General features: G+C 41.3%; 1 protein-coding gene and 1 long non-coding RNA gene across 8 annotated transcripts in view; one reads left to right on the top strand and one right to left on the bottom strand.

Moving 5' to 3' along the window:
• The window catches only part of MOSPD1 (motile sperm domain containing 1), a 14,743-nt gene extending 8,536 nt beyond the window's left edge, over positions 1-6,207 (bottom strand). The window contains exons 1-3 of one of the 5 annotated variants that reach the window (XM_084534311.1): positions 5,973-6,207; positions 311-568; positions 48-123 (exon numbers count right to left, since the gene is read on the bottom strand). In XM_084534311.1, the coding sequence (XP_084390437.1) occupies positions 48-123; positions 311-464 (230 nt within the window). In that variant the 5' untranslated portion in view covers positions 465-568; positions 5,973-6,207. Of the gene's footprint in view, positions 1-47; positions 124-310; positions 569-5,568; positions 5,715-5,972 lie in introns of those variants that run through there. The other 4 variants (XM_084534313.1, XM_084534310.1, XM_084534312.1 and 1 more) reach the window with 4 other exon arrangements.
• Positions 5,764-24,176, top strand: LOC311443804. Of its 3 annotated transcripts, none has more exons than XR_014697504.1 (6): positions 5,764-7,432; positions 8,531-8,593; positions 14,295-16,829; positions 17,361-17,426; positions 18,938-19,096; positions 24,010-24,176. It is a non-coding gene; the product is annotated as an uncharacterized lncRNA (long non-coding RNA). The 3 variants fall into 3 exon arrangements; XR_014697505.1 differs by having other exon boundaries at positions 6,448-7,432; positions 13,251-16,829; XR_014697506.1 differs by lacking the exon at positions 24,010-24,176 and adding an exon at positions 21,114-21,945 and having other exon boundaries at positions 6,448-7,432; positions 13,251-16,829.

Below are 24,176 nucleotides of genomic sequence, written 5' to 3'. Positions count from 1 at the left end.
ATGAAATATCCTACTATTAGGAAAAAAAAACACACACTTTTACTTACATATCAACACAGCACTGAGGCTTCACTGTACCAGCAGCATCAGCCACCACATATTTATTTGGAGTTGTACAAAGAACTGCAAAAAAAAAAAAGGACAGTAGTGGTAACAAGTCATGAATTATTACCTCATTAATTTCATCAACAGATTTACGTAAAGACAGAATTTTGGTTTTGCCACAAATATAATTTGTTACATGAATTAAAACTGGACTTTTCAAGATCACCAACTAATCCTTAAGTAGAACTTAACCTAAGAAACCCACCTTTGAATTTTAAGGCAAACTCATAGGGGTTATATAGAGTCAACACCTGCTTGTGTGTTGACTGGTCATCTGCATAAAATATAAGTTCTGTAGGAAAAACAAAAACAGGAAGATTTCCTTCCACTAACTCTGGTTGTCTTCTTTGTTGCTGCATTGGCACTGAATCCTCCTTGCTGCTTCTTGTGTTCTTATGATTTTTGTATCTTCGGGGACTTCAGTTTTTGAATCGTTTAAGAATTCCAAAGCATTTTGGCAATTCTGAAGAAAAAAATGAGAAAAAAAAAAAAACACAAATAAATAAGATTATTTCCACAAATCTATACTAAATGGAGACAGACAACAAATGTGTAAAAATATAAAACTTGATACTTGGATATATATCTACCTATACTTAAATTCTTTAAAAACATGGAAATAGGAAAAAAATGAATTAGATATATATCTATTTAAGAAACTGCTATAAAATAAATGGATAAGCACTTCTTCAGTGTATAACAGATTCCAGGGGCCCAGTCTATGACTGGGGTTGCTTATAATGGACAAACATTTGCAACACAAACCAAACAACAAAAAAATAAATGCCGTTCTTGCCTTGGATAACTAACTTGAGAAAAGAGCAGAAATGAGGAAACAGAGGTGTAAGGCAGCAATAGTCACCATTTGGGCAAGAATCTCTCTGCAGGGGTGACCTGCTCAGAACGTTCCTGGATGAGGCATAACAACTTAGGTATCTGCTCGCATAGGCACTGAGGTATGTCAAATCCTACAGATTCAGAACAAAGGAATGGGGAACATCTTCATGCTTTGTTTAAACTAAGGTCTTGTTATGCTTGCATGGTAGCTACTGGCAATGAACTGAAAAATAACTGGGATGATTAACACCAAATAGACTTTGGATTTACTATTTGGTTAAAAAATAAGAAACATTTTCTACCACCGCTGTCTCTAAACAAAGTATAACCACCATAATTCTCCTTCTACCAGCCCCACAGTTTTGTTTTAGTTTGAGTGGCATTCCAGAACTAAAACCAGAACCTATGACCTGATCAAGCAACAATCCCTAATGCAATTCATAAAATAAAATTAAGGCCAGATTCCTCAGCACGCATGTCACTGACTTTACATGCTACAGGCAAAACCAAGTGAAATAGCTACATATATATTTTCCTCAAGGATGTCATATTTTACTGTACCTCCTATAGGTTAGGTATCAAACTAAAGGTGTCATCTGAGGCTTAACTTTATTCTACAGTAGAAAACATCAGAAGAACAAAAAGTTCCCACTGACTTATTAGCTATAATTTCCACTTCCAATGATGCTTTATAAAACATCCGTTTAAACTGTTCTCCAGGCTAATAATCTGATCTCGTTGCAACATAAGACATTTAGTTTTTGAAATTTCTAGCAGCGAATTGCCTTAGCATTAAGAACAAACAAAAAATAAATGCTTATTTTTCACATTCTGGATATCATGCTGTTCACTCCGCCAAACACCAGATACATGCTTCATACTTGAAACATGACACAAATTTAGTTGTTTACTAGAACATTACCTAGACTATTTTAGTAGTCCCTGTCATATCTTCAGACTTACAGGTTATGATTCTTATTCACAAACTAAGCTTCTCAATTTCTTTATTTTTTAAAAAACAACTCATCCTTGGAGAACTTAAATTTATGGTTCTTACTGGAAAGTCTTCCCCCCAGATCCAGCTTCTTTTCAGAGCAGAGGTTTATTTCCACCTCACTGAAATGCTACTAATAATATTCTGAAAACAAATCCCCAATGATAGTGTTCCAAGTTGATGTCCTGCTACCTTATTAAGAAAGGTCTAGAAAAAGAAATAGATCTGTAAGTGGCCATTTGAGTTCTACAGTGCTTTTGGAATTTTGGTAAAACTGTTTTGTTTCACAAGAATTAACATAATCTAAAATCACTTTGTGCAGCAACTGTAAGTATTATTTATTGAACAATTTTATGTACTATTGCAAAGTGAGATTCATTGTTCCATTCAAATATGAAGACTATACGAAGATGTAATGTGAAAAAAGCTGCCAAATCACAGGCACACAAAATCATTTTTTCTTTCTCGTAGGCAGAAGAATTGTTTTATTTAATTATTTATTTTACTAAAGTTAGCTTAATGCAATATACAGAAAGCACATGCAAGAACCACTGGTTCTCATACGTATCTATACTGCATAAATGCTGTATAACAGAAATATCAGCCATCTTCTGAAATTAACTTCTTTTTCCCTAACTAGTGTTTTAAACTCCCATAGAACCAGTATCAAACTACTGCTAGATATTTTAATGTGACTAGATTTAATCAAAAATACAAACAGTTATTTGTAATAATTAATGCAATTTTGATGCTTTTTTATTTAAACATTGCACAGGTTTCATTCTGATCCCTGTTATCACACCACAACTCTCGTTTCTTCAGTTCAGCCAGCAGCAGGAGTTCAGCTGTCCAAAACCCCACAAATGACAATGTCAGTGGAACAGTGGATCAGCAAGCCTACCAGCAGTCTTGTTTTTCTTACACATCCATTGATAAGACAGCGCACAAACCTCCCAGGAATCCACAAACTTGTAGGCTGAAAGCCACCAATCTTAAAAGAGTATATCCCATTATTGCTTCCTTGTCTTGTCCAGCCAAGATAAATAAGAAGTTGCCACTCCAAATTGGCAGAAGTAACACCTGGCAAACCCAGGTCTATGGTAGATACATTTGCTGACACAGCAGTGTCATTCAGGATATAAATTTCTAGGTTTCTAAGCAAGCAACAAACATCCTTTTTGAGAGAACTATTTTGGCTTAGAAGTTGCCTTGCTGGGATACCCCACCAAGTAATGTCAGTAAAACATTCTTCCCAAAGACTGCACTATAACTTGTACAGACACTGGGGAGATTTGATGATTTAGTATGAGCAACAGCACATCTTTCACACAGCACTCATCAATAAGAAGCTGTAAAGATTTTTACAGAGAATGTCTGTAACCAGAACTTCTTTACGTAGTTCAAGCCTAAAGAAGCTCTCCTCAAAATGTTCAGAATAAAGCTACAAAGCTGGCACCCCAGCCAGTTCATTTAAAAGAAACTTGTCCATCACTCTTCTACGAGGTGGTGCACTGCGAGCAGCAGATTTTTTTGGACAGTCAGTGGTAACCACAATTACTTCAGAACATAAAGGGAAGCACAAAGAGTTCTTTACAAAACTGAGACCTGTGGTCTTAATCTGTGACCATCTGTGCAGATGGACTTCTAGTACCACCAATGAAATTCCACGCAGCTGCAGTCATCTGTCAAATGCAATGCTCATTACAGGACAGGGGCTGAAGTGTAACACCTGAATAATGCCAGCTTGCTTTCCAACACTCTCTGAAGCCCAGACAAACCATTTCCACTGATATTTTCTTCAGCTCAGTAAGGATCTTTTCTCCCTTCTCCTCCCTGAAGTTACTAAATATATAACGCTTGTGTCACAATAGCACAGATCTGCCAGCATTTCCTGTGAAATCCCTTTCTTCATAAATTTAACCTGACAGAAAAAAAAAACACACCATGAAGTGAAATGTAACTTCTCTCCAGGCTCAGAAATAACACCAGTTCTGATTTGTTTTTATTTAACAAGTATTCACTGAAAAAATAAATCAAGTGGAGAAATTTTTTGTTCCACTTTAACTTCCAACAGCATCACCACCATGTATGCATGTATGGATGTATACATCTATAGTTATTTCTGTCAAATAACTTGACAGAACATCATCTGGTAAACACTTTAATCAGAAGATAACCTCTTTACAGTCAGCCTCCACATTCTCCTATTAAAAATGTGTAATTACAGTGTAATCTTTGTTTGTTCTCTCATAATCTACCCCCTAAATCCACACAAAAAGCTTTTCTACACTGCATAACCTCAATAAATTCATGACTAAGGTACATATGCCTTTTGAGCACATATTTACAAAATAAGCCATGAAGTCTTCTTCAAAATTCCTCCCCATACCAAGCAGAGCAATTATCTTACCTTTAAACTACACGCAAATAGACCACATGATCTGAAGCAGATCTATTAACATTTTGTCTCTCCAAAAGTTTTTGAAGGCCTCAAAATGCACTTACGCAATCCAATGTTTAAACTACCTGCAATTATTTGGGAGAGTCATCCAATGATTAGAGCACGGCCCCAGCAGTCAGGTCGGCTGGGTTCCATTACTGCTAGCTCCGTCACTGCCTCTATGACCTTGAGCAGTTGGTTAACCTCACTTCAATTTGCTCATCTACGAAGGCGCACATTCTGCAAAGTATTTAAGTGGGCGGACAGTCACATTCGAACTGGCAGAACCACTCTGAGACCCTGCAGAGCCTCGGATGAAGCATGCTACTGTCCACCTCCTGACAGGGCGATGAGGAATGTAATTGGTAACTGTCTTCAGGATGCTGTAAAATGAAGTAGTCCCAGAGCGTTACCTATTAGAGCGGATGACTACAACACGCATAAATCATGCTGATGCTAACAGCAAGGCTCATTAGGTCTGCATTATATTTTCCTCTTTATTTTTTTCAAGTGCTGAAAAGGTGACAATAACATAAGCGTTACTGCAATACAACTAAGGGGCACGTGAGATCAGGGAAATCTGGCCTAACAGCCGGGCATTGTTCCTGATCCATCCTACCCCACGGCTCAGAAGAGTCCTGTGGAAGGCTTTCAAGGGCACATCTGCCCCACTCTGCATCTTCTCCCTTTCAGGCTGCGTTTAACGTGACCGAACCGCTCCTTAAACACCTCCTGCGCCCATCAGCGCTACGCGGCCGCTCTCCCTGTCTCCGGCCAGGCTCCAACACTCAGCCCACACGCCAGGACGAGAGATTATCTGAGGAAAACACCCCTTAAGGGCAGCGCGGGCAGCGAGACAGCACCCACTGAGGCAGAGAGACGCGGCCGGCTGCCCCCAGCTCGCCTCACGCCCTTTGTTATCCGCCGGGCTGAGCTCAAGGCGCTCTAACGGCCTCCCTCGCTGCCCTGCCCTGCCCTGGCGGCGGCGATAAGCAGCCGGCCCCCCACCGGCCCTGCTCGGCCCCCCGGGGCACCCTCAGCGCTGCCCCGGCCCCGCCTCAGCCCCCGGCCCGGCCCGGCCGCCCCTCACGGCCCCGCTGAGGCGAGCGGCGCCTGACGGGGCCGGGGGAGGAAGCGGGTGGCTGTGGGGGGGGTGCCCGCTCCCTCGCGTCGCCCCCCGGCCCGCACTCACCCCTCGGGGCCGCTGGGTGCGGGCTCCTGGCGGCGCCCCCTTTGTCCGGCCGCCCCCCCGGGGCTGCTCCCGTCCCCGCCGGTAGCGTCGTCGCTATGGCTGCCGGGACGGGGCCGGGATGGCGGCCGCCTGCCTCCCGCCGCAGCCATCGCGAGAAGGCGCCGCGCTCCGCCCCGCCCCGCCGCCATGGCCGGGGCAGCGGCACCTCACGGCCCCGGGCAGGGCCCTCAGGGGGCTCCCCTCAGCAGCACGCCTGAGGGATGGGGAGCAGCCGGCTCCCTTCTTCCCTCTGTTGGCTGTTGTCTTAAAAAGAATCCATTTTCATAAAAATCCTCACGGCTTTGCGGCCTCACGCCCTCCCCACAGCGTCCCTCAGCCCCCCGGTGCCCTCGCTGCTGCCTTACCCTGTCATGGGCTTCTCCGCGTGGTGCAACGCAAAAAAATGCAGCCCTGCAATCACCACGTGAGATCGTGGAGATTAACGCTGCAATATTTTATTATTATTATTTTTTTTCAAGCCAGGTGAATAATTAAGATTTATATTAAGCCTTCCAGCCAGCAGGATTGCAAAAGCCTTTTAGCCATTACCAGACTTGCCCCAGCAGTGGAACAAGCACACGTCTGTGGGGAAACAAACACAGCGGCCATTAGTATTTCACAACACCATCATGAAACAATCCAGGACAGGAAGTCACATATTTTGTCTATTTAAAATCATGGAAGATGCTTAACAAAATTACTCATTTTGCAACTTAGCCAGGATGTGTGTGTGTTAGCGCTGATCTTCCAAATACTTCCCTCTGAAGGTCTTCGAGTTGCTGGGAGTTCATGAGCAGTTTTAGTTTTATGGCTACAAATTATTCAATACTACTGTTAAAATATAGAGGAATTATAATCCTGTCAGAGTTTCTGAAAATCTATTCAGTAAAAACTGGTAATTTGTTTGTTTCTTGACTAGTTTCAATTGGCTAATAGTAGTATTTCTGAATGGTAATAAATAAACTGGAATTACTGTTTCAAACAGACTTGCAGACTTGAGTCTTCAGGATACAATTAGAAAATTACAATGTTTTTACTGAGTATTAAAAGGGTGTTGCTGATTTTGGAAACCTGTCTCAGGAAAGGCTCCTAGTGCAGCAGACATAAACATGCTTCAGAGATATTCAAATCAATAATAAACAAAATGATCAAATTAGAAAAAAAAAATAACACACCATAATTTAAAATAGCTAGAATGGGAAGCACATTAGTTAGCCAAAATGATATTTTCCAGTTTGTCCAGCTCATTTACAAAGAAAGTTCAGAATCTGTAAGAGTACTTTAGATCTCCATTTGTAAGTTTCCTAGGATTCAACGTTGGTTTCTCGCTTTTTTTTTATCTAACACATATAAGAATGTTCACATTTACTGATCACTTGTTGAAAATCAGGAATCACGCTGGACTCCTTTCTCTTCTACCCACCTATCACAGTGGTTTCTTTCTGGTTTATTTGGGTATTTTAAAAGCCCTGTGTTGACTCCAGTGCAATGTGGAAACTATTGTATATATCTGAGCAGCAGCCATGTTCTTCTGTCCTGGTTTCTTATGCCTGATGCATCAGCACAAACTCCATATCATTGACAATTTTGCCTTGAGAGAGATTGTGCCCCATACCAGGCATTACTAAAGGGGGATGTATGTGCCATCACCATTTAACCAGCACTGACATATGCAAAAATATTATGGAGCTGCTTGATAAACTTGCTGATGCTGAGCTTCTTGGCATGGAGCATGCACAAAGCCCAGATTGGTACAGTCCTGACGCTCTCCTCGCTGCCTTGCCAGCAACACCCAGTACTTCAGATGGATGAAAAAAATATTGAAGTGAGTATACAGCTGTGCCCATAGGCCATGTGCTGTGGTAGACTGCTCATCTGACATGTGGAAGATGGAGACTACTGCCATGCGTGGCAGTAACTAGAATTATGTCAGATGTGTGGGAAGTTCTCTTTATCATTAGGCTATTATTTCTTTTACTTTCTCCCCACATTACTTTATTTTGCCTGAATAATTATTTCTGGGATCAGAGGCAGGCTGAGGTTGCAGTCCTTGTGACAATGTTGGTAAGGCAGGGAAAAGAGAAGAAAAAAATGTGGATGAGGAGGAAATCAGAAAGACAGTCCCAAAGGAGTAGAGACATAAAATGCAGGAGAGAATCTGCGACAAGTTTGTCAGGTCACTTTAAGCTTAATCTGAGTAAAAAGATTCAGTTTCTGTAGCTTATGTTTGGCCTCTTAATTTTTTACCTACCGTGGAAACGAGTGTGAGTTACCTAAAATCATTGGCTAGCCTTCTGTTACATAAAATATGGCCTACTTGCAGCCAGAAACCTGAGACTGGAGTCTGCAAATGCAGAATGCTCCTGAATGACTTCTGTGGAAGTGTTTTTGGTTGCTGTGGTGATTATCCATCTGTTTAAATACTTTATATGGGAGATTCTCAACTCATTTATCGAGGAGAAGATTTTCTTAAGTTGTGAGAAACACAGCATTATGCCTGATTCCTGTAGTTTTCACACTTGTGTAGCAAAAAACTCTACGTTAACTGTCATGGCAGAAAGATAATTGTATTTACTGCTAGTCTGGTATGCCTGTAACACTGGCAAATGTGTTTCTGTTGTGCAGTTGGACAGGCTCACTGAATACAGTTTATGAGGGGGCCTCCTTTAATGAATTCTCAGTCTGAAGCAGTTACACTAAATAAATTGTATTTTTACAAAGTCTGATAGGAAAAGAACTGGTGTGCAGACAGGAGTGCAGCACATTTAATGTATTTTTGTCTTACCCATAGCTTGTAATACATTTAATTCTTAATAATGAATAGTTTTGTTTTTAAAGGATCGTGCTTCCTCCAAGCAAACTGTAATACCTCTGTTTTTGAAATAATTGGTATAACCCTAGTGAATTTTGTTTTTCTTGACAGTTGCCTTCGCCATGGCACAGCAGTGAAAATCCACTTCGCCTTTCAAATACCTCAGGAAATGAGGTGACGTATCTGTATTATTTCCATTCACACCCATGTTATGTTTTTATCTTGTCTTTCTGTAGAAAATGATTTGATTTTTTTTATAATTAATACCTATTTATTAAAACAAACAAACAAAACTTCATATTTTTTTTTCCTTTTAAAAGACTATCAAATAAAGAAAATACTGTATTCAACCTACCACCTTAAAGCAGTGTACACATTGTGATTTACAATAGAAGCAAGAATTGTTCAGCCTAACTGTCCAAGCAGTTCTCTTGCCTTCAATTCACCTATTAAAACTTGTGGTTTGTTTTTCGCCTTGCTTCTGTGGCAACTTTTCAAATTTCCACCCCCCAGTGGCAGCATGTTGCATTCCCATTTTACGTCACTTGGGACTTCAACATACTAGCGTGTATTTTTTTGTGTCAGGGGTTAGACTGTTTGTTTTTATGACTAATAATGTGGACCTTGGGAGCCAGATATCTAAATGCCATTGAGGAAATATCTAAACCTCTGTTAAAGTGTAATCCTTTTCAGGACGTGTCTATACAAGAGAGTAAAGACAACTCAAAGCTCCCACTGCCCATGCTGCAGACTGTCTGGAAGCAAGCCAGTTCCAGCTTAGAAGTCCTTTACCTTAGCTCTGTGCCCCTACTAATGGCCCCTGAGACATGCCTATTGTGAGTACAGCATGCCAGAAAACCATATTTGCTGCAGAATAGATAAAATGATTTGGAAAAGTATAGCCTAAAGCATAGCTCAGTTTAAAATACTAAACAAGGGCAGGTTTCATGCACGCTCATTTCTTGAGAATAAGGCCAGTGTGAGATCTAAGCATTCATTTGTCTGGCTCATGTCTTATACTGAGTGAATTTTGCACAAAGTATACTTGTATTGTACTTCAGACAGGTACCAGGGTTCACTTCTTTCCACTTTGTGTCTGGGCTTATGGTTATTCATGTAGGAGTTCTTGACATATGCTTTGTTCTGTGAAGCTGTATAAAAGAAGCCATAATTGGGTCTTAGACATCACAGTATTTATAATCATTTAGAAACCTCAGAGAGAGCAAACGTTCAGAGTTTTATAGACAGTCATCATCTTTATGAAGTGTAGGATCTATTTCTGCGTTGTCTGTAGGACCCTGCTGAGAATCTTCATTGTCCTGCTCATCGAAAAGCTGCAAACTCAGCATGGTCTCTGCTTCTTTCGAGGATGTGCGCACACATCTCTCGGAAATAGGCAGTTAACAGTTGTTTCATTAGACCTCTAATAACATCTCTATTTCATTTTCCTTCCAAACATGTTTACTTCAGTTTTGACACTTATTAATAATGTCATCTCAAAAGTAAGAGGTCAGCCTGACAGATTTACGGCTATTATAAAATACGATGCTATCTGCAGACAAATGGACAAGTAGGAGCCTCACAGTGATTTTCCCTATTATTACTGCCTAAGGAAGCAATAAAACTTTAACATTTACCATTGGGAAACACCTGCAGAGATTAAATTAAAACTAGATTATACGCTTATCAGTTAAATGTTACAAAAGCAAACTCTTCAGAGATTAACATAAAAATTATTGTTATCAAAATCTTATTAAAGGCTTCACTCAGTACAATCCATTTTGCACCTCTGCTGCTCAAGCGTTCTACATGTGCAAATTATTAAGTCTTTGTGCAGCTATACAGAGGGGAGACAGGGCAGCCTTACTGAAGGCTTTGCTACTTTGCTAGCCAATACCTATGTTTAGATTTGACTTTAAAAGTTGACCACAAGTACCATTTGTCCTTCTCTTTCTGATCCTGCCTCCTCTCTGAAGGACTCTTTACATTGCATGCTCTGTTTCTTGAGCATGGCGCCAAGACCTGCTCTAGGCTCCCTCATGGAGCCTATTCCTTTCTGCTGGGAATTACTCTGGAAGCCACTCGTCCTTCCTGTTGTACTCGTTCCTTATTATGGCCAGCAGGACAAAGACAAAGGATTTTCAAAAAACCAGGAGCTGAGAACAAGCAGGTGTTATTGCTGCTGGCAGATTTTCTTTGTGCAGCCTTTGGTACTTTGCAAACACATTGCAGAAAAAAAGAAATCTGGGAGGCATGTGGGCCAGAGTTGATCTCTGACCTGGCAATTCAAAAAGCTTTGGATTTGGGCTTTACTGCCTCCAGTAATTGAAGAGTTTACAGTGTAGGTAATCTGCAGGCACTGACTTGAACATGACACCATCAGCACAGGTACTACCAGTACCTGGATTACATACACAGAGGTTAGAGTTTATTTCTCCATCTGGTATTACTGATTCCTTTGACTCCAAGGCATTAGAAGCAAGCTGCCTTTGACATATTCTGAACTGTGTATGGGAGGGTACAACTCAGCAATAGCCACATCCTGAATTACTTAGATGAAGGCCCAGGCCTGAAAAAAACTTTGTGGAGATCAGACTGAGTGGTGGATCTGGAGAGCATGATGCTAATAAGAGATTGAGATTGTAAATTAGGTGGTTGTAAAACAAGTCACATAGTTTCCAGAGGACAAATTCAGAAGGGGATTACAGGGTATCAGGCCATGGTTCTACAAACATTTCTTCTGGAGACAAATTTGATGTAGGAACCTCATGGCCATTTTTTCCAGCCACTTGCCATCACCTCCATTGTGTCAGCACAGACCTTAACATTCAGTTAAGCAAATCGGGCATGGTGTGAATCCAACTTAGAAACAGAACAAAATAAAAGCAAACAAAAAAAAGCAATTTAAGTTTATAAAAATCCAGGAAATAGTGCATAGATCAAGGGGGGAGGCGGGTGTGGGGGGGAGATGCAGAGGTTGAAAAGCATAGCCAAAGACTGGGGAGTAGAAATAGCTGGAGCTTGCTTTGCAGGGAAGCAAAAATGTCTGTGCAACCGTGGCCTAACATTTGAAGTAATAAGGGTTCGTTGGCCCAGCTGATAATCACTGAAATAGGTTAGGGAGTGTTAGAACGAGTATATCCGGATCAGAGGGGTGGTAACCTGTTGCAGGGCAATGCTCACAAGCCCCTGGGCAGACTGGGGGAGGACTCTTGTGTCAACACAGCTGGATTTGGGAGGAGATAGGTGTCCACAGACAGACTCCCGGCACTGTCATGGTGCAAATCAGTCTTGCCTTACACCTCCCTCTCAAGTGTAATGTGTCTTCCAGCACTGCTGTAGCGTCCAGTTTGCCCTCCCCTGTGCCTGAAGGGACAAACTGTACATTAGCATTTTTATAACAAACTTTCTTTTGAGAGTAGGTAATGGACATATCTGGTAACTTAAGCAGAAGCCATAGGCACATCCAAATAGGGTGTGAGTCTGTGTTCTGTCATTTTATTTGGACAAATTACAGTATTTAACTTGGAAAGGCCTACTCATGTCTCTTGCTTGACTGTCAGGCTTTGAGCTGTGTGAATTACCGACATGGGGATTTAAGATTTCATTTTTCAAAAGTGACGTACGTTTTTGTGTGTACATACCTATATCCAAGATGTAGAAACTACTTAACTGTAGTCCGAATTTTCCAGTCATTATACTAAGTAATTCACTTCTACTGCCACTAGAGGTATAACATTCACTTGAGCAAATACCAAAGGAAACATTTAGTTGGAAGCCTTGCCTGTATTAATATTTCATTTTTCAAATAATGCTTTTGATCTGTTTTTTTTTTTTTTTTTTTTTTTTGAGGCCTCATCCTACTTTGCCTGTTCCTGTTGGGCACTCTTTCTTTTATTGAACTAAAGCTGACTACTTATGAGATGAAATGCCACCTTGTGATTAAAGGGCACGGAATTGAGTGCTCATTTAAGCTGCATAAAAAGCTAAATTATAGTGTCAGTCATCATATCAATCATCTGCAACTGGCTCATGTGCCAGCTTGTACCAGCACATTTGTAAATCTCATTTCACATTGCTTGTTGTTCTGGTGCAAAATTATGTTTATTCTGAAATGCAAACCTAACAAAATCTGATATTAAATTAATTTAATTTGTGTATGTGTGTGATGACCAGCTGCCACTCAGATGGAATAACCTTTTGGAAACGCATGCAAATGTCAGTGGGGACAAGGAAAAGCTTGCAAAGCAGCAAAGCTCCCATGTCCCCGCTGGGAGTGGCAGGAGAATTGCGGTGTACCCTGGGGTTTAATCACGGACCTGCAGCGTCTGCACAGTTTGAGTGCAACGTAGGGGACGGTTCTGCACTGAGATGTTTTCTTTTTTTTTTTTGTGGGGAGGCAGAGGTTGGCCGCATTAGGACTAGCTGCAGCCCTGTTGGAGCGTAATCTCCATCTGTTTGAAGTTGGTAACCTTTCTTGCAGAATTTCCGACATGCTCAGCAGCAGCCTGCCAGCTCGGTGCTGCCTGCGCAGAGGCGGCCGGGAGCTGCGGGTTGCTGTGGGAACTGCCCGCTGTGCCACTGCAGAGCTGAGGCCTCGGCAGCTCTCCCACTGCAGCCGCGCAGCCTGGCATTGCCACATGCTGCTTTTCACCTCCTCCTCCTCAGTTTTGCCCGATGAGCACGCTGACGGCAGCTGAGAAGGACGAGAGCGTGCCAGCTCGAGAGCAAGCGTGGTGAAAGTTAGGTGACTTGAGCTCTAGCCTGAGCTGCAAATGTCTCCCATCGCAGCGAGCCCACAAGCAGTCTTCCTGCCATGTTCTCCTTGCAGGACTGCGCCCACCCAACTCCCGGCTCAGCACAGAGAAAAGGAAAAACAGGAAATTCCGTGATGCATACTGGAAGAAGAGATCTCGTCCGAGTTTTGTGAAATTTAGTTTGTTATTTGCAGCGAAATTGAAGCTTTCAGAAAATATATGCGTTATGGATCGATTTAAACTTCTGTTTTAATTTAGTCTCTATTGTACTGTAATATGATGTATTGTACTGTAGTATTTGTAGGCACTATGCTGCCTGGTCCAGTACTGAAAAATTATTTTGAAGGGAAAACATTGAAATGACACCAGGTGGTCTCAGAATTTTTGCTATTCCCCTAAAATTATTTTTTCACAAAGTTACTGTTTTCTTGAAGCATTTAATTACAGTAAAAGAGGGCTTATGATGAGAAAGGTGTTTTCAGCATAACTGATGCACAGATCCTCATGAAACTTCTGGTCTAGTGCAGCATTTGGGTTGCTCCTTTCCCAAATACAATGCTAACAACACAGTTCAAAACAGACAACATAGATACAGCACTTGGTGTATTCTTGGTATGTCTTCTATTTTAGTTTCTTTGTGCTTCTTGTAGTAATAATGATACATTCAATGTAGTTTTACTATACTCAAAAGAGATTTTTGACTAGGAGAAACAGTCTATAAGTGGGGATATTTTGGATTATATTAGCATAAAAGTCAATAAAGTAATACGACTGCAATTACAGCAAGGCGAGATATAAAGTGGATCCATTGAATTTACTGAATACAACAGCACCGCTATCTGACCCTACTTTTACCCTATGTACAATCATTAGCAAGGCTCTGCTGTTTATCTACAGCTTCCCCCTGTAGCACACACAATCGTAGGCAGAAAAATTGATAGCAAAAGTGTTTTGAGTGTAGTTCACTGGAGCAACTGTGTTTAGAATAATGTTAAAACATCTTGTCTCCCCAAAATCAAGAGAATGGGTGACGATCTGTTAAGCTTTTTCCACAATTTTGATAATTCTTCCAAATGATACAGTTCAGTGTCAAGTTGACCTTTATGTTTTTTTCACAGCTAAGGGAACAGTTACATAAAAAGGATGAATGAGCAACAACAAAAGAGGAAGGCTGGGATCATATAATCTGAAAACTGGAACTGCCTGCATTTATGGTTTCTTATTTCAGTAAGGGAGGCAGCACTGAAGAGTGGTTAGAGCTCATGATTTATAAGTAAGAAAATAGAGGTTCTGTTCTCATTTCTGCCGTATACTCAATGTCTGGCCCTGCATAAGTCATTTAAGACCAGACTGCAATTGTCACTTAATTCAACTTAAAAAGGCAGTAAGTGTAAAAGTTCTGGAAAAAAAAAAAAAATCAAACATAACCAATAGTCAAAATTATGCCTTCTTTACTGGTGAAGAAAATGAGGCACACAGCAGTCAACTGTGATTTTCAGTGACAAAAATGCCTTTGACTCATACTAATTTGACTTTAATTTCTCCCTCAGTGATTGAGAATAAAACACTTAAACCATTTGAAGTACCTTGGATGTGAGTTAGTTTGTATGACTGTTAACAGTTGGGATTAATATTTGGCACTAAGCCAAATTATTGGCAAGAACACAAGTAATACAAAAGCATCATTGATTCTCAGTCTTGCTGGTCATTTATGTTCACCTCTTTTGTTTTTGATAAGATACAGAATGCTTGACTTTCACACAAATTAGTAATTTGTTAACTAGAGCTCTATGACATGCCTGTAACCATGGTTGGGCAGAAGAGTTTCACTTTGTTAAAATCCCAAACCAAATCTGAGCTCATCCAGAGAGCTTCTTCCAGTCTGCCCATAATGGGAATGGGATAATGTCAAACCCAGGCTAGGTGTTTGACATTTTCCCAGGATTTTGGGGTGGACATCTGGCATGGCTCGAGCCACTGGATAAAGGTCTGGTCCTCTTGAGGGAGTAGCAAATAGCCCCTAGACCTTGAAACCAGAAATTCTTACACTTTCTCCACTGAGATCCCTGAAAATGGTCATGTTTATTTCCCCTGTCCAAGATTCAAATAGCATGGGAACCTGTTGGAGAAGCCAACAGAGATCACTGAGTTTTTATTCAGCTGCTATATTTGAGGCTCACCTACTTTTGATCTTAATCATTTTTCACGTATCTCCAGAACTAACAATGCAGAGTATTGACACATGTAAATTTATGGGGTCTGCTAAAGCAGTTCGCTTATAGTTTCATCAACCTTGGCAGCAATAAACAATAGTGTTTTCAAAGGGAGGACTGAGTTTCTGTCATACTAGTTCATGATTCAGGATTTTTTTCGCTATTGTCTGTTAAAATTTGGTTTATGGCCTGCCTGACACAGTGACTGATACCGAAATCCTTCGATGTCTTTTGGAAATGCAACAGAGGCAATTTCCAGCCCATGATGCAGGAAACTCCTCTGTGCCAATAAATAAAAATTAACATGAAAGCAGGGTCTGTGGAAAGACCTGGCTGTGACAGAATTGTTTCTGCCTGCTTTCTTGGTTGGAGAGCAGTCGCAAAGTGAGGATTTTTACTGAGCCTGTTTAGATCCCCAGAAGTGGATTTTGGCAGGAGGCAGGATGTGGCCACTGCCAGCTGCCAGTTGAGCACGTGTATGTTCTATACCTCTGTGAAACTAATGATTAGGCTATGATGAAAAAATAGATCTCAGTAGGAAAGAACAGCTAGCAAAAACCTAAAGCTTGTAAGTCATTCATTAACCTCAGTCTCATTTCTTAGATGGACTTTTTTCATTTTAATGAAGTTAGGGGAAAATTCCATTTTGAGACAGAAACCATAGTGTAGCCCTGGTCTATGAAATTAGATAGCACTCTTTTGACTATCTACTGGGAAAAGGAACAGCTGAATATAATGCTTGTACACAGACAGCTCTGTGTAGTGTTTCAAGAAAAGCTTTGAAAAAGATAAGATTCTCATTTTGTACTTCAGGAAAGAGGTGTGCTGACTGCAAAAGTTTATGTTATACTTGCACTGAGCACAGCAGTTTTCCGTAATGTTGCTCTAGCGCTGCCCTACTTTGTTTTACTGCCCTCCCTGTTTGCCACATCACCGGCTGCTGGTATCCTGGGGTGCTGTGGGTGTGCTGGTACCGGAGCCTGGGTGCAGGGCCAAGGGACAGCCTTCTGAGTCTCTGCAAGTGAGCTGCAGCTTTGTGAGACAGGAAGTAAGAGTTCAGCTTGATAACAGATACCCTCTGCTGCTTTTGTTTTGGAAATAGTAAATGAGCAAGAAAAATATTATCATTTTATCTGGTACGCAGCAAGACTTTAAATCTGAGTTTACTCACCTTCTAAGCTCTCCGTGTATCCCTTGTTTGACCATAGGTTTTCAAACATAGCCACAGGAGGGTTATAGGGATAATTGGCTGGCAGCCTAGGGATTGTATTTAATTAATGAGGAATGCCCCAGCCATAGCAGCATTCCTTGCAGGAGCCACAACCCACATAGCTACAGGTGCTGTCCTGCTCTCTCTTCAGGCCCAGGGACTGCTCTTCTTCGTGCTGGAGTGCTGTGTGTTGCAACTTGTGCCACATTTGGAAAATAATATGCTCAGTGGTGGGTATCACTGTCAGAGCAATAGCCTTGCTATTTATTACTCTGTCAGAGGTACAGAGGGTGTCCTTGGATCTTAGGGTCCTGCTGTTGCTGCTCTTTTAGCCTTACTACAGATGAATCTCCAGCTGTCAAAGCTTTGGTGGATTCACATTTTTGTATGCCTCTGTTTGATTAACCATTTCAGGGCAGCTGGTCCTGATCCTGTTGGGTTCATCTGGAGCTTCAAGTGACTGATACCTCTGAGAATTAAGCTCAAAGTGCACCAGGCTAAACTGCCTAGAGCAAAAATGCCCGCAGTCAAAGCCCATTAACTGAAGTATCTATTTCACTGAAATTCTTTTTGGGAGACTGAGGTTATTTTTTCCTTAGTTGCTGTAGGTCTGAAGTGGTGTGCTTTAATACTCTTTAATATGTTATTAATTTTTGTGTTAAGTAATCTGATAGCTAAATATATATATATTGGTGATAATTCTTAAATTAAGAAAGTTAGTAAGTTAAGAATGTTATCTTCTACCTTTATGCTCGTTTTAGATTTATAAGGTGACTGTGGGTGCTTGCTGCATAACAGGAACTTACCTGAAGCATGAGTATCAAAGGGTAATTTATGGTTTCAGTTGAATAATTTATAAATTTTGTGTAGTTCTGTCTCTCTAAAAAATAGGAGTCTCATCAGAACTGTGCTTCTTTCTGTGCTTGTTTACCTTCTGATCTATGTTTTTCAGAACTACTTTTTCAAGTGTTTTCCCCTGTTTTACTTTTCACTTAGTTCTGTTTTCCTGCAGTTTTACTTTCTCTTCTGTCTGTGTTGCTTAATGCAAGCAGGAACTGAGGAGAGGGACAAAAGGGCTGCATGGTTCTGGTAGGAATATCCAAGTCATTGGCACTGAGATACTAACCCATAAAAGGCCCAGTCCAGTACTGGCAATTTTCTTCCCAGGGGAACCAAGTTTGTAGTAGCACTGGGCAACTACTTAGGACCCCCCTGCCTTAGTGCAAGTACCACTTGCTTTGTACTTTTTGTTTAGTGTGCTCCAAAGCTGAGAATACAAGTGCTATGGAAACCTTGAGTCATCAGCGGCTCATCGGGTATTTCTGCTGTGCTGGACCATCACTAGGCTTTTGTGGTCTTCCCCTTGAATTTTCAATCCTCTCTTGTGTATGCGTAAAGTCTGTGCCCAGCACCGATCACCCACCATGTCCTGTTCCCTCCCCCTTTCTCTGCTGCTTTCTTCTCTATTTCCTTTCTGCCCTGCTGCTAGATGATAAAATGAGGGAGCAGGAGGAATATGGGTTGGGAGGAAGGGGAGATTGAAGGGGGCAGCAGTAGGGCAGCTGGGGGGTAAGGGACAAGCTGCCTGCCCTTGGCACGGGCAGGCTGTAGAGTAAGTGTTGCGCAAAGCTGGAGAAGTGTTGGGGTGACAAATGAGCATGTTGTGACATGGGAAATAGCTGGCACAAAGTCGCAGTTCAGTCGGACTTTCCTTGCAAACACAATAGATTTAGCTGAATAGGGAATAATTAAAGTTTGAAAATGTTTCTGACTGTTCTGAAGTTGTTTGGAAGAGAATTGGCATTATTACAGCTTTTTAAAAAAAGCTGGGCATAATCATAATTGTAAATTCTTGTCTCATAAATAGTGAATATAAAATCTTTTATTAAAGTTACTTTTTAAAAATGAAACTGAGTAACTTCAGCGTGGTAATTTCTTTTTTTCTTTTGTTTGTATTTTTCCTCGTCTTTTTGCTGTCTGAGGTAAATTGTTACTTTCACTTGATTATGGAGAGCTGTTGTTTGATGGCCTTAATTTGTCTCTACTGTTTTGTGGAGAGTATCAAATCATTACTGGGGACTGGGGAGCTTTTTGACCAAGAATGGAGGACAGCTGCGTTTTCTACCCTTTGAAAACTCAATATGAGCTACAGAGGCTACAATTAAATATGAAAACATAGAATTACATTTTTCATTTTTTTTTTAATCTGAAATTTGCACTTAACTAGAAAGAGTGAGTGCAATATTCTCTCTCTGCACAATTATTAGTATGGTTGCAGCAGGGAAAATGGGAGGAGGGTTGGATTGTGAAGCTCTGCCAAAAGTATTTCCTACCCTAGGAGGAAGCCTGCCAGAAGATAAAGAAGAGCCAAGCAGGAGAATGCAGAGAACCGTTCACTGCTCATTACTGATGTGCAACACTCGTCCTTGTAGCTCTGCACTGAGTAACAGGAACTGCCATGCTGTTTCCAGGATCAGCCAGTGGCAGATGGTTAGAGGTGAGGAAAAAGTATACATGTAAAATAATCTTGGCTTGGTGTATCCTCTTGGCTTTCAGAAATCAGCAGGATAAGGATTTGAAAACCCCAACATTTCATCTTAGCTATTTTATTTCCTATTGATCACACTGTCCCCCATGAATTTACGTAATGTCTTTTAAAATCCATTTTCAGTCTCCACAGTCTCTTAAGGCAATGACTGCCACTATGCAATTATGGGCGGGATGAAAGAATACTTCCTTTTGGGTGTTTGTTTTAAACCTGCTGCTTAATGACTTTGTTGGATGCCCCCTCAGCTTTTATACTGTAAGAGAATGTGAACAATTATTTTGTATATACCTTCTCCATTCAGGATTTTATAGCTATCGTTTCCCTCTGCGGTCATCTCTCTTTTTTTTTTTTTTTTTTTTTTTTTTTTTTTTTTCCCAACCTGAAGAACTCTTGCCTATTTAATTTCTTCTTGTAGTGAAGCTGTTCTGTATCTCAAAAAGATAAATGTGGGCTTTTTATTACTACTCTTTCTTCTTTCTCTCAGACAAAAGTGTCAAGGAAACCTTATACAGGAATGCCATAGTTAAAAGATTCTTTGGTGCCTCTTTGTGCCAAAATAATTAGCTTTCAGCTCTTAGAATTTGCCAAAAGCTTCTGAAAGGAAGTGAAAACTCTGTTCTTGTAAGCCTCTCCAGTTTGAGGTTGCATTCATATCCAAAAGTAGATAAGAGCACACAGCAAGTAAACAGGAGAAGTGTCTGGATTTGAAGTTCTCCTTTGCTGCCAGCAAACCTTCAGACTTAACACACACACAAATTGCGCGAGTGCAAGGAAGTGACAAAATCGGGACCTGAGAGATCAGGAAGTGCAGCAATTCAGGCTGTACTGAGCAAGGTCAGCAGGGCTGAACAGGAACAGAGAGGGCAGAATATTTATTTATTTATTTTGGTTTGGTTTTCCTCCACTTAGTCCAGAATAAGTACAGTATCTTCTGTCATGGATAAATCTTAAAAGACAGAAAAGAGAAATTACATAAAGAATCGGTATCTCATCTATATTCCTATCTGGCATGAACACCCAATTTGACAGAGGCAAATGCAATTATCTTCAGACCCAGGGGCAAGCACCTGCTGGGAAACACCTTGCTGCCCTTTCAGTCACACAGGCTTTCCACCTTGTGCCCTTTTTTTTGTTCCTTACTCCATCAGATTCAAGCTGACTCTTCAAGACTCTGCAGACCTATTTCTTGCTTGCTGCTGTGTCTCAGTTCTTTGAATTTCCCATCCGGTCTGTCCTGCTGGCAATTCTGCTGCACTGCACTGTCTGTTCCTGCCGTCTCCTTTTTTCATGTAACACTGCACAGAGCTAGCTGGTCTAGCAAGACAAAGGTTGTATCCCTGCCTAGTAAGTTCTTTCTGGAAACTCGTTTCTTCCAAACACCTACCAGATACCTAAGTGTTTGCTTCCCCTTCCTTGTCTTGTATGTGTGTAAACAAAATACCATGTTATTGAAGAATGAAAGGATCTTTGTTTTATTCTCTCTTGCACTTGCTCTTTGCTCAGTTTCCTTCTAATAGCAACAGCGCTGCTTGGGCCTTTCTCTCCTGTCCTGCCTTGCTGTATTGTTACCACCCACTCATTACATCATGTCTGAAATTAGCTTGAGAGAACTACAGGGCAGGGTTGATTTCTCTTGCCTCCTTAGTGAGGGCTTGGCACAGTTTTGACTGGCTTTGGGACTTGGGGTGGGGGGAGGAATGACAACAACAAAATAAGCCCTTGCGCAGCTTGGGGAAACCAAGGCAGGAAGGCCAGGTGAATATAGATGATGCTGGTGAAGGTCTGTAGCAGGGATGGTGAGAGCTCACATGGCACTGAAGCTTGGGTTCCAAGTAGATGATTCTTTCCGCTTCTGTAACTGTCTTCAGTAAAGAATGGCCATTAGTATTAAGCTTTGAATTTTTCAGGGGGGGAAAAATAATTTTGCAAAGGTGTTATATTTAACTGTAAGCATTTTTCATTGCAGGATGTTTTCTGATGATAAATGTATTTATTGATTGCCTGAAAGAGTTCAGTTCCAGCAAGGTGATAATAATGACCTATTAAAGTAATGTTGGAAGTGTTAATATATCAGATTTCCAGTTCAAGAACAGTAATTCTCAAGTCAAGACGCACTAAGTACAGAGTTAACATCCCATGCTGTAGTGTTCCTACGTATTTTGGAGAATGTCCCTATCTTTTTTTCTAAGACACTACCCTCTTGCCACGACACCATGCTACCTGGAGACAGTGGGTGTTCCCCCATGGACTGAAATGATGCTGAGGGCTGAAGGGTGACTTACAGAGCCCAAACTGGAGAATCATGGGCCTGGATGAGGTTTGAGACTCCCTGACTCACAGTAGGGTCTGGTCCGCTTTGGATCAGGCGCAAGCAGGATGTGGAGTGCACGGTCAGGTTAGGTAAACTTTCTCTGCGGGAGATACTTTGAACTCTGTAAGGGAGAACTTCTGTTGCAGGCAAGCCATGTATATAGTGGAAAGTCATAACTGTGTCCAGAAATGAAACAGTCAGGCTGGACTCTACCTTCATGATGAGAGCTGTTGGTTCAGAGCAGATCTCTAACCTACATGGGTGCTCTTTGTCATAAATGCCGACTGATAATAGATGAAGTGGTGTTCACTTCTTGGTAGCACAGATCTGTATATGCTATCTGAGGAAAACGACTTTCAGAGCCATTCCCTGTTGGCTCTAGTCTATTAAAAAATGTGTGTTTTCAGGTGTCAGTTTTGGTAATGATACACTGCGTTAATGACTCTTCCTCTTAGAAACCCAGGCAGAAAGATGTAGTTTTCCTCACATGGAGCAATTCTTTAGTCTGTCTTTATATTTTGCCTAGTAAAATGTAATAAAAAACAAATCCTGCTACTTTGCACATTCATTTAATTCATATTGTTGCTTTCCACATGGGTAATACTCTGGATTTTTTTATAATGCCTTTCATCCAAAGATCCCAAGCTGATTTGGCCCGGTTCCCAGGTACAGCTTAGCAACACTTAGCATAAGACCAGTAAAAGGAAGTAACAGGGAATTTCACGCAGTTCTTGGCTGGCTGTCAACTCAAATGCACCTACAGGTTAGAGCATCCCCAGGGCTCCTGTACTCCAGCCTCTGAGCCCCCATTTTCTGTGACTGTGACTGCCTGGCACACATAGCTCCTGCCTCAGACGGCCAGAAATCCTTCTCCCATTCCTTTCTCCTCCCCAGAATAAGCTCTGTTGTCTCCCAGCATGTATGAGAGAGAGAGAATAGTTTTGTGGGGAAAACACAGTGAGAGATACAGGGTCTTATTCAGATGCTATTTGCAATTTGATCCCAAAGATATACCGAGCCAAAGAACATGCATTTGGTTTTGTATCTCTCTGCATATGTATAGGTATGTCCACTATTTTAATTTCTTTTTCTCATCTACGAATTTATAGCAACTCATTTCTCCAGCTTCCTAAATTTACTGAATTTTGACTACTAAGTTTAACTAAGTTTTTACTACTTTTTGCAGTAGTCAGAACATTTGTTGTTATTGTTTTGTTTTTTCAAACTTTGAGTGTTGTTTCTTCCCTAGAGAGACTCTTGGACTTTGAAACCAGCTCTTGCATGGAAAGCTTTGCCTGTCTGGAAATTTGTTCCAGCTTGTTTTGCTGTTCAAAGTGCTGCTTCATGGATTTATTTTATGTCTTCTCGCAGACATTTTGTTAGAATTTTGCTTATCTACCATTATTACAAAATGATCCACCATCTTAGGCAACCAATCACTTCCTCATAGTCTTTGTGTTATTTTTTTAAAGCAAAATAGAAATTAAACCATGCCTGCTGTTACGCAGGCTGTGGTGATCTGTCTTTCACCTTTGGACCGTGGGCACTATTAGCTGTGCTCACATGAAAGCCTTTCCAAGGTACTTGGGAGCCCTTTGGGCTGTGATACGCTTTGGTGGAAGCATCTGGCAGCCCTGCAAGGGCCTGGAGGTTGTGGTTTCTTTCCTGGCTTTGAAAGAGCCAAGAACGGGGCAGTTACAGTCTGTTTTGTGGAGCTGTGCTTGTGCGTTGTCGCTGCCCTCACGTTGTACCCTACTGGCAGCAGCTTTCTAGGAACTGGAGATTCACATCTCTCCTTAGCATGGTACCAGCTGGACTGATGTGCACGCTCACCCCACCTCCTCAGGCTCTGTCAGGCATGGCAAAGGCCTAACCCATGTGGTGGGGAGAGGAGAGAAAACGATGTTGGCTGCACTTCACCCCTTCAGTAATAGGCCTCATTTGCTGAAGTACGTGGAAGAGATGACAAGACTTAATGAAATTCTCAGATGTTCCTTGAATTATTTTCCTAAGCATACAGCTTTCTCTTTTTGTGGTTAAAAATGACAATTACACTGTAGTATTTATGTACAGTCAGTAAATCAGCAGAAAATGTGCTGCAGTCAGGGCATGTATTTGTTGTCTATTCCTTACACTGAAAATGGAATTTTCGAATTCACAGAAGTCTGTGAAAATGTGAAATTCGTGCAAAGCTGGGAGGCCCACAGCAATATGGGATTTGCACCTTAGTTACAGTTACGTTCCTCTAACTTGCAAACCCAAACTCCTGGAAGGCAGAGGGGAGTTGGCTGCTATTAAGGCAAGTTTTGGTTCAGACTCTCAAACTCTTTGTTGTCTTTAGTGGAATGATTACAGAAAGGGTATGGAGCAGGTGAAGGGGGCAGAAATCTATAAGGGCTGAGTTACAGTCCTGTGGAAGTTTGTAGTGTAGTTACAAAATCACACACACAATGGCGGCTGCTGAGCAATATCCTGGAACATACTGGTCTGCTTTTGTTGTGGCTGGCTTGTTTATTTGTTTTGTTGTTTGTTTGTTTTTTCCTCTTTTCAGAAGGGGCCCTGTGAGACTGGCAGAAGCAGCCTGTCCTGTTCTACTGTCTGGCTTAAGAGTGGCTAACTGCTGATGGGTGAGAATATTTAGCCCTGATACAGCACAAAATATCAAAGGGCTTAAATTTGCTCAGCTTCTGCCATCTCAAATATAATTCTGTATTCTCA

This window comes from Aythya ferina (assembly GCF_964211825.1).
Source record: "Aythya ferina genome assembly, chromosome: 13".
Classification (NCBI taxonomy): domain Eukaryota; kingdom Metazoa; phylum Chordata; class Aves; order Anseriformes; family Anatidae; genus Aythya; species Aythya ferina.
Note: the sequence above shows the minus strand (reverse complement) of the source record. Positions and strands in the feature narration are given on the sequence as shown.